Below are 9,952 nucleotides of genomic sequence, written 5' to 3' on the forward strand. Positions count from 1 at the left end.
TTTCTCTTTCCTTTTCCCTTTCCTTTTCCCTTTTCCCTTTCCTTTTCCCTTTTCTCTTTTCTCTTTTCTCTTTCCTTTTCCTTTTTTCCTTTTCCTTTTCCCTTTTCTCTTTCCTTTTCCCTTTTCCCTTTTCTCTTTCCTTTTCTCTTTCCTTTTCTCTTTTCTCTTTTCTCTTTCCTTTTCCTTTTTTCCTTTTCCTTTTCCCTTTTCCCTTTTCTCTTTCCTTTTCCCTTCTCCCTTCTCCCTTTTCCCTTTCCTTTTTCCTTTTCCCTTTCCTTTTTCCTTTTCCCTTTCCTTTTCCCTTTTCCATTTTCCCTTTCCTTTTCCCTTTTCTCTTCTTTTTTCTCTTTCCTTTTCCCTTTTCCCTTTTCCCTTTTCCCTTTTCTCTTCCTTTTTCCCTTTTCCCTTTTCCCTTTTCTCTTCCTTTTCCTTTTTTCCTTTTTCCATTTCTCTTCCCTTTTCCCTTTCCTCTTTCCTTTCCTCTTTCTTCTCTCCTTTTCTTCTCCCTCCCCTCCCCTTCTCAGAATCGACATGTTTCCCGACTCCTGTTATTTATCTTCCCCATTGATTCTCTCTTCCTTTTCAGCTGTTCGTGAAGCTTGCCCAGGCGAAGACTGCCCTGGAAGACTCGGGTGAGTTTTTTCTGCCTCTGAAGACAATTGCCAACTTTCAGACTGATTTCTGCCTCTCAGTCTTAAAGGAAGAGCCGTTTAAGGCGCGGAGAGGAAAAAGTTAGATGGGCCGACACAAAGAGACGAGGATCACATCACGTTAAACTAACATTACCCAACCTGATATCCCAAAGGTGCTTTTTTCAGGAGGCAACCGGACTTTCTCGTTTTTCCTTCGAAGATGTTTCGCTTCCCATCCAAGAAGCTTCTTCAGCTTTGACTGGATGGTGGGAAACAGAAGGATTTATACTCCTTGCAGACAGCTGGTCATTTGCATCGTTTTAGAGAGTTGTTGAGGCCTCCTGGAGGTTTACCTGTGTCCTCAGAGTCACCTGAGAGGTGCAAACGGGTGTGGAGCATTCTTGGGACTGCTGAAAGGACTGTGTTGTAGATAGACTGGAGGCTAAAACGTATAAGGAACGGTTGCTGGAATTGGGCATGTCTAGTTTAATGAAGAGAAGGACGAGGGGGGACATGATAGCAGTGTTCCAATATCTCAGGGGCTGCCCCAAAGAAGAGGGAGTCAAGCTATTCTCCAAAGCGCCTGAAGGAGAAGAAGCAACGGATGGAAACTAATCAAGGAGAGAAGCAAAGGAGAACTAAGGAGAAACTTCCTGACAGTTAGAACAATTAATCAGTGGAACTACCTGCCTCCAGAAGCGGTAAATGCTCCAACGCTGGAAGTTTTTAAGAAGAGACTGGGCAGCCATTTGTCTGAAAGGGTATAGGGTTTCCTGCCTGAGCAGGGAGTTGGACTAGATGACCTCCAAGGTCCGTTCCAACTTTACCATTATTATTATTATTATTATTATTATTATTATTATTATTATTATTATTATTATTATTATTATTATCATCATCATCATCATCATCATCATCATCATCATCATCATCATCATCGACGTCCATCTGCATTTAAAGGACAAAGGCCACTCTTTCGAAGGCAGCAAAATCCACATTTTGGACAGAGAGGACCGCCTGGTCTGAAAGAGAGGTCAAAGAGGTCATATAGGTCAAAACTGAACAGCCCTCTCTCAACAGAGGGAGGGATACGACCTCATCTATCTCCAGTCTACAACACAAGAAGCCTCCACACCCATTTACTACACCACTTAGGTGACCCTGAGTACACAGACAAGCCTCCGGGTAGCTTTAACGATTCGCTAAAAGAAGGCAAATGAACATCTTGTCTGCAAGGAGTATAAATCCTTCCATTCCCCACCGTCCAGTCAGAGCTGAAGAAGCTCCTTGGATGGGAAGTGAAATGTCTTCAAGGAAAAACCAAGAAAGTCCAGTTGCCTTTTGAAAAAGCACCTTTGGGACAACCAGGGACCTGGATGACTGAGAATCTCCATAGATATTTAGAAACACTGGTTTATGGTGTAGCGTGCTGGAAGAAGCCAACCAATTCAGTCAACTGCACTTGAGCAAATAAAGCAGGGTCTTCAAACTTGGCCCTTTGATGACTGGTGGACTTGAACTCCAACTGGTCTGGATCCAAGCCCGCACTTTCATCAAAATGGCCGACTGAGGAATTCTGGGAGTTGAAGTCCACCAGTCATAAAAGGGCCAAGTTTGAAGACCCCTGGTCTGGATCCAAGCCTGCAGTTTCATCAAAATGGCCGACTGAGGAATTCAAGTTTGCAATTTGGGCCCACCCTCCCTTTAACACAATTGTGGATAACTTTGTTGTTGTTTCCCATTTGCAGACAGGCTGTATCAGAATAACGTCAACGCTCTCGAGAAGATTAGGGAAGAGTGGCAGAACGAGCATGTCAAGGCTTGCGAGGTAACCCAAACACAGCACAACAAAACTAAAGCAGAAATTGTGTTTTTCGAAGGAGGATGTGTTTTTAACCTGGAGGGAATACACAAGGTCCCCAGATTGTTGCGTTCATGTTCGGTTGGATTCTCCCCTGTTTCTCGGTTCCGTTTTCTCTCCTTCTCCTCTGTGTTGTTGTTGCCAAAAGTAAGATATTCAGCTGAACCAACAGATTAATTGCCGATTCAGCTACTTCGGCTGAGTGTTTCGTAGAAGCCTTTGTGCATGGAGCCTGTTATTTAACAGCAGTGTGTGAAATACTTCCACATAACGCTATAGTTTATTTTGGAAAACCCAAAGGGGGAAGATTTCCCTACTCAGCGAAGGAGAAGCCAGCAAGGCTGAAAGCCAAACAAGTTTTTAAAAAAGGATTTCTCCCTTCCCCATCCCAAATAAATGGCGAACCTTTTAGAGACCAAGTGCCCAAACTGCAACCCAAAACCCACTTATTTATTGCAAAGTGCCAACACGGCAACTTAATCTGAACACTGAGGTTTTAGTTTAGAAAAAACAACAACTCATACATTAACATCTTTTGTCTTAAAGGAAAAACACAATAACAAAGCTTTCAATGACGCAAACAACTTTTTACTGAAAGGTACAAGTTTGCATTTGGCCTGCTTTTCAACAATTCGTGTGATTTTTGCTGTTGTAGGCATGCTGATAATTTGCCTAACCTTGGCTCATACTTTGTAAGTTTTGAGAGCAACACATGCAGCACTCAGGGTCATCTGTTAGTCTGTTTCTGGTGTCAGATTTGATATAATTCAAAGCTGAAAACAGCGCACTCGTTCCGGAGGCTTGTTTTGGCTAGGAAGGGGCTTGAGAAATGGCTTTTTCCTGCAAAAACTTAGCCAAAGAGCGAGGCGCGCGTGCCCACAGAGAGGGCTCCGAGTGCCCCCTCTGGCACACCTGCCATAGGTTCGCCACCACTGGTCTAGAGCAGGGCTTTTCAACCTTTTCACCCATTGTACCACTTTTAGGATATGGCAATATCCGAGTACCACGAGTCGCCTAGCAAGGTGTCAAAAACTTGACCAAAAAAAAAAAAAAAGGAAAAAAGTGATAAAAGTACAGGTAGTCCTCGACTTACAACAGTTCGCTTAGTGACTGTTTGAAGTTACAATGGCACTGAAAAAAGTGCCCCCCAAGCCACAGCCGAGCAAGACACCTACCTGCTTCTTCAGTGGCTTCAATCCTAGTTTTCATAGACAAGCCATAGGGGTATCATGGTATGTGATGTCAAATGTTTCTGGACAAAAGTTTCTGTCCAGTCAAAGTCCCACCACAGGTCATCCCTAAAAGCTATCTCCATGGTCTCCATCCCATGCCCAGCCCTAAAACCTAACTGGAAGAGGTCAAGTTTTAATGGTTTGATGGTGGTCCCAAAGGTGTTTTTTTCAAGAGGCAACTGGAGTTTCTTTCCATCGGAACCGAAGAATCTGCTTGGATGAGAAGTGAAACATCTTCAAGGACAAACCAAGAAAGTCCAGTTGCTTCTTGAAAAAGGAACTTTGCAGACCACCATGACCTGGATCAGGGGTAGGCCACCTTGGCTCTTTTATGACTCATGGACTTCAACTCCCAGAATTCCTGAGCCAGCCATACTGAGAGGAAAGGGAGAGGTTTCCAAGCTGAGCCATGCTGGCTCAGGAATTCTGGGAGTTGAAGTCCACGAGTCATAAAAGAGCCAAGGTTGCCTACCCCTGATCTAGGCACAAAAATGGAAGGATGCCTCGATTCTTACCATAAACGAATGGTTACAAAAACTGAATGAATGAGCAGAGACGGCCAGATTGACTGTGCCGATCAAAGAAAAGAATATAAATACTTTTGTTTCTACTTGGAAACCGCTTCTGGACTTTGTGCTTGAGGTGTGGAAAAAAAAACGACACCATGATTTTGGGTTTTACCGATTAGACTGATTTACTGATACAGAAACGACTAGTGCAGGGGTAGGCAACCTTGGCTCTTTTATGACTCGTGGACTTCAACTCCCAGAATTCCTGAGCCAGCCATGCTGAGGGGAAAGGGAGAGGTTTCGAAGCGGAGCCATGCTGGCTCAGGAATTCTGGGAGTTGAAGTCTGCAAGTCATGAAGGGCCCAAAATTTCCCTCATGCTGGCTCAGGAATTCTGGGAGTTGAAGTCCACCAGCCATGAAGGAGCCAAAGTTTCCCTCATGCTGGCTCAGGAATTCTGGGAGTTGAAGTCCACGAGTCATAAAAGAGCCAAGGTTGCCTAGCCCTGACCTGGATGATGGAGAATGTCCACTGACGGTTTTATGGTGGCTTCGTAAGTATTGCCTTTCTTCTCAAACTTTCTTCAAGAGGGCCAGTTGGTAAATACATTAAATAAAAATCTACTCTGATCAAATGCTGCTTCTCGGCCGAGTTTGGCAGCTGATCTTCTTCTGTGTCTCCTGCAGTTCTTCGAGAGCCAAGAATGTGAGCGGATCAACTATTTCCGGAATGCGTTGTGGTTCCATGTCAATCAGCTGTCTGAAGCTTGCGTCAGGAATGATGATGTAAGAAAGGAGCGTCAGTCCTTACCTGCTGCAGATCGGGCATTGGCAAACTTTTTGAGTTGGGCATTTTCAAAGGAACAGAACAGAACAGAATATCTGGAATAGAATAGATTTAGAATAGAATAGAATAGAATAGAATAGAATAGAATAGAATAGAATAGAATAGAATAGAATAGTTGGAAGGAACATTGGAGATCATCTAGTCCAACCCCCTGCTCAGGCAGGAAACCCTATACCATTTCAGACAAAGGACTGTCCAGTTTCTTCTTAAAAACTTCCAGTGTTGGAGCATTCACCGCTTCTGGAGGCAGGTTGTTCCATTGATTAATTGTTCTAACTGTCAGGAAGTTTCTCCTTAGTTCTAGGTTGCTTCTCTCCTTGATGAGTTTCCCTCCATTGCTTCTTGTCCTGCCTTCAGGTGCTTTGGAGAATAGCTTGACTGCCTCTTCTTTGGGGCAGCCCCTGAAGATACATTTGCACAAACATTGTTTTCCTCGTGAATCGGGTTAGATCTCTAAAAACGATCAGTTTTCTGAACCGAGTCACGAAGTCGTTGATCCAAGTTGGATTGTTGCCACAACGGAATGGATTCATTCATCCGTAGGAAAAGAGAAACCACACACACACACACACTTTTTTTTTTAATTCCCAAAAGGGATTGATTGTTGTGTAGTAAGCACAAGATGTGGCCACCCCCCCCCCACCCCCCCAGTCTTTTTGCCCCTTACTTCTCCTCCGGTGCTGGAATTTGGATTCGGAAAACATGGCAGCAATTCGGGGCGCGTCATTTTCCTGCCGCTAAAATCGACTTTCTCGTCCCTGCAACAGAACTACGAAGAGATCCGCAAAGCCCTGGAGCAGTGCAGCATCGGGAATGACATAGAGTGTTTTGTACATATTCGCAAGACCGGCAACATCCCGCCAGGTAAAAGAGACGGACGCCCGAGGTCTCAAGTTCAAACGGTGCCCCGTTCGTGTCTATAAAACACGGTTGTGTAAAGGAGTTTAGAGGTAATTTGGGGGAAAGTATAAGGGACTCGTGGAAAAGGAAAAACAGACGGCCGTCCGGAGCTAGAAGGACCGGTGAGAAAGAAAGTCAAAGTAATCCCATCTTGATTTTCCTTAGCATAAGTGGAGATAGGGAGAAATTTGGACGGGGTTTCACGTTTCTCTTATTATACCTGACTGCAAATTGCCCAGAAATCCTTCTGTGCCTCTTTCTTGATCTAGCTGAACTTGAAGGATTGATACCAACTCTAAAACTTTGTGTCTCACTACTTTCTCTTAGTCCACTCCATTTTATTTTTTTCTGGCTGTACAGCAAATTATATAGCAAAATTCATAGCCGGGGTAGTCATATCCATCCATAACAATCAATACAGCCACTTCAGAAGCTCTACCGATACTCCCGAGTCCCCTGTTTGGTTTAGGGTTAAAGCACTAGGCTAGAAACAAGGAGACTGAGTTCTAGTTCTGCCTTAAGCATGGAAGCCGACTGGGTGACTTTGGGCCAATCACCAGGAGAGTGTGAGTTCTAGTTCTGCCTTAAGCAAGGAAGCCGGCTGGGTGACTTTGGGCCGCTCACCAGGAGACTATGAGTTCTAATTCTGCCGTAAGCATGGAAGTCGGCTAGGTGACTTTGGGCTGCTCACCAGAAGACTGTGAGTTCTAGTTCTGCCGTAAGCATGGAAGCTGACTGGGACACTTTGGGCTAATCACCAGGAGACTGTGAGTTCTAGTTCTGTCTTAAGCATAAAAACCGGCTATATGACTTTGGGCCGCTCACCAGGAGACTTTGAGTTCTAGTTCTGCTTTAAGCACGGAGGTCAGCTAGGTGACTTTGGCCACTCACCAGGACATTGTGAGTTCTAGTCCCGCATTAGGCATAAAAGCCGGTTAGGCGACTTTGGGCCACTCACCAGGACACTGTGAGTTCTAGTTGTGGCTTAAACATGGAAGCCGGCTGGGTGACTTTGGGCCAATCACCAGGAGACTGTGAGTTCTAGTCTCACATTAGGCATAAAAGCCGGCTAGGTGACTTTTGCCCAATCATTTTCTCTCCGCTCAACCTACCTCACAGGGTGATTGTTATTTTGGGGAAAACAGGAGGAGGAAGAAGTATTAGGTACGTTTGCCCCATTGAGTTACGTATACAAATAATAAAGGAGGGTTACAAACCAACAAACATGTTTTCAGAACCATGTTTTGCTAGAAAAATATATATATAAATTCAGAAGGGGCTACTAAAATCCCAGAATGCTTCTCTCCACTGGCTCAGAATTCTAAGAATTGTAATCTCAGCACCCGAAAGTAACACATCCCATCCAGTGTGGGCCAATGTTAGTTGAGAAACAAGTTGTGTTGTTGTTATTTTTTTGACTTTTTTTTTTTTTGCTTTCTGCTTTTTGCAGCTCCTGTAGTCTACGAAAATTATTACAACACACAAAGGAACACAGGACCTAGAAGAAGTCAGCTTCCAGTGCCTGGCACGTAAGAATGAAAAAGCACATATATCTATATAAATAAAAATGTAAATGTTCGTTTGTTCAAAATCTTAAATCTCTGAAAGTTCTTCACCGATTGCTTTGAAATTTTGACACAACGTTGCATTCGAATACGCGCGTGTATTTATATACCTACTATTATATAGATGTCATACCTGTGACAGGTAAAAACATGTGTTTTTTGAAAAACAGCGCCATCTGTTGGACGTCAAAGCAACACACACTTTTACCAGACTGAGCCACAGCAACGCGTGGCTGGGTACAGTTAGTGTATAATATTTAATGTTATTCTTTTCAGCTATTTACTTAGCTGCTTTAGGCTAACGTCATAGTTTTCTGCCAAGAATAATTATAATATTTTTGAGTAATAAAAAAAAATACACTGTACAGCGAGGACTTATGAAGATAAACTTCTTGCTTGGAGAAAACAAAAGAATAGGAGTCAAAATTCTGCATTCTGTTACCTCTAGGTAATCCTCAACTTGCAACCATCAATTTAGTCGTTTTTTTCAGACTTACGACTGGTCACATGATCAAAATTCAGACCATTGGCCACTGGCTCGTATTTATGACGGTCGCCGTGCCTTGGAGTCATGTGATCGGCTTCGGTGAACTTGTGACAAACAAAGTCAATAGGGGAAGTCAGATTCATTTAACAACCGCCTTATTAATTTAATGATGGCAGGGATTCATTGAACGGCTGCGTCAGGAAAGGTCATAGAATGGGGCAAAACTCACCGAACAGCTGTCTCGCTTTGCAACGGAAATTTTGGGTCATAATTTGAGGACTGCCTGTATTAAGTGGCCACGTCCTCTATTGAGGCTTGCTGAGCGTTAGTTGTGCTGTTCTTGGCCTAATCCAGGGGTAGGCAACCTTGGCTCTTTTATGACTGGTGGACTTCAACTCCCAGAATTCCTGAGCCAGCATGGGGGAACCATGGCCCCCTTGATGACTTGTGGACTTCAACTCCCAGAATTCCTGAGCAGCATGGGGGAACCATGGCCCCCTTGATGATTTGTGGACTTCAACTCCCAGAATTCCTGAGCCAGCATGAGGGAAACTTTGGCCCCTTCATGACTTGTGGACTTCAACTCCCAGAATTCCTGAGCCAGCCATGCTGAGGGGGAAGGGAGAGGTTTCCAAGGTGAGCCAGGCTGGCTCAGGAATTCTGGGAGTTGAGGTCTACCAGTCATAAAAGAGCCAAAGTTGCCTATCCCTGGTCTAGAATCTAGGCCTAGGGTAGGGGTCTTCAAACGTGGCCCTTTTATGACTTGTGGACTTCAACTCCCAGAATTCCTGAGCCAGCATGGGGGAACCATGGCCCCCTTGATGACTTGTGGACTTCAACTCCCAGAATTCCTGAGCCAGCTTAGAAACCTCTCCCTTTCCCCTCAGCATGGCTGGCTCAGGAATTCTGGGAGTTGAAGTCCACCAGTCATAAAAGAGCCAAGGTTGCCTACCCCTGGCCTAAACCAAGTTGCCTGAAGTGTCTGAAGTTGGGTTGGACTGATTTACCTGCACCTCTTCTCCCCTGCAGGAGACCCCAGATGCCCATCCCTTCCAGTGAACCAGGTGAGCAAACCTTGCACTCCTGGTGTGTCCCCATCTTTTTGCACAATTCTACACCTCTGCATTAACAGGGATGGGATGGGATGGGATCGAATAGAATAGAATAGAATAGAATAGAATAGAATAGAATAGAATAGAATAGAATAGAATAGAATAGAATAGAACAGAAATCACATGAAGTGTTAATACTGTTTTACAATGGTAAATGGTAAGAGCACACTTGGAATACTGCATCCAGTTTTGGTCACCACGATGTAAAAAAGATGTTGAGACTCTAGAAAAAGGGCAAAGAAGAGCAACAGAGATGATCAGGAGACTGGAGGCTAAAACATATAAGGAACGGTTGTTGGAATTGGGTATGTCTAGTTTAAATGAAGAGAAGGACCAGGGGGGACATGATAGCAGCATTCCAATATCTCAGGGGTTGCCCCAAAGAAGAGGGAGTCAAGCTGTTCTCCAAAGTCCCTGAGGCAGGACAAGAAGCAATGGATGGAAACTAATTGTGCCTCCTAGAATTAAGGAGAAATTTCCTGACAGAACAGTTAACCAGTGGAACAACTTGCCTCCAGAAGCTATGAATGCTCCAACACTGGAAGTTTTTAAGAAGAGACTGGACAGCCATTTGTCTGAAATGGTATAGGGTCTCTTGCCTCAGCAGGGGGCTGTAGTAGATGACCTCCAAGGTCCCTTCCAACTTTCTTCTTCTTCTTCTTCTTCTTCTTCTTCTTCTTCTTCTTCTTCTTCTTCTTCTTCTTCTTCTTCTTCTTCTTCTTCTTCTTCTTCTTCTTCTTCTTCTTCTTCTTCTTCTTCTTCTTCTTCTTCTTCTTCTTCTTCTTCTTCTTCTTCTTCTTCTTCTTCTT

At 44.1% G+C, this 9,952-nt stretch overlaps 1 protein-coding gene across 1 annotated transcript in view; it reads left to right on the forward strand.

Moving 5' to 3' along the window:
• The window catches only part of LOC107283037 (proline-serine-threonine phosphatase-interacting protein 2), a gene marked incomplete at its 5' end in the record, with an annotated part of 28,981 nt that overhangs the window by 16,297 nt on the left and 2,732 nt on the right, over positions 1–9,952 (forward strand). Inside the window, 6 exons of the mRNA XM_015810885.2 lie at positions 587–632; positions 2,381–2,460; positions 4,920–5,018; positions 5,847–5,943; positions 7,430–7,508; positions 9,061–9,095. Of these exons, the coding sequence (XP_015666371.1) occupies positions 587–632; positions 2,381–2,460; positions 4,920–5,018; positions 5,847–5,943; positions 7,430–7,508; positions 9,061–9,095 (436 nt within the window). The remainder of the gene's footprint in view (positions 1–586; positions 633–2,380; positions 2,461–4,919; positions 5,019–5,846; positions 5,944–7,429; positions 7,509–9,060; positions 9,096–9,952) is intronic.

The sequence above is a fragment of the Protobothrops mucrosquamatus genome, unplaced genomic scaffold (genome assembly GCF_001527695.2).
Source record: "Protobothrops mucrosquamatus isolate PMUCROS unplaced genomic scaffold, P.Mucros_1.0 scaffold_43, whole genome shotgun sequence".
NCBI lineage: Eukaryota > Metazoa > Chordata > Lepidosauria > Squamata > Viperidae > Protobothrops > Protobothrops mucrosquamatus.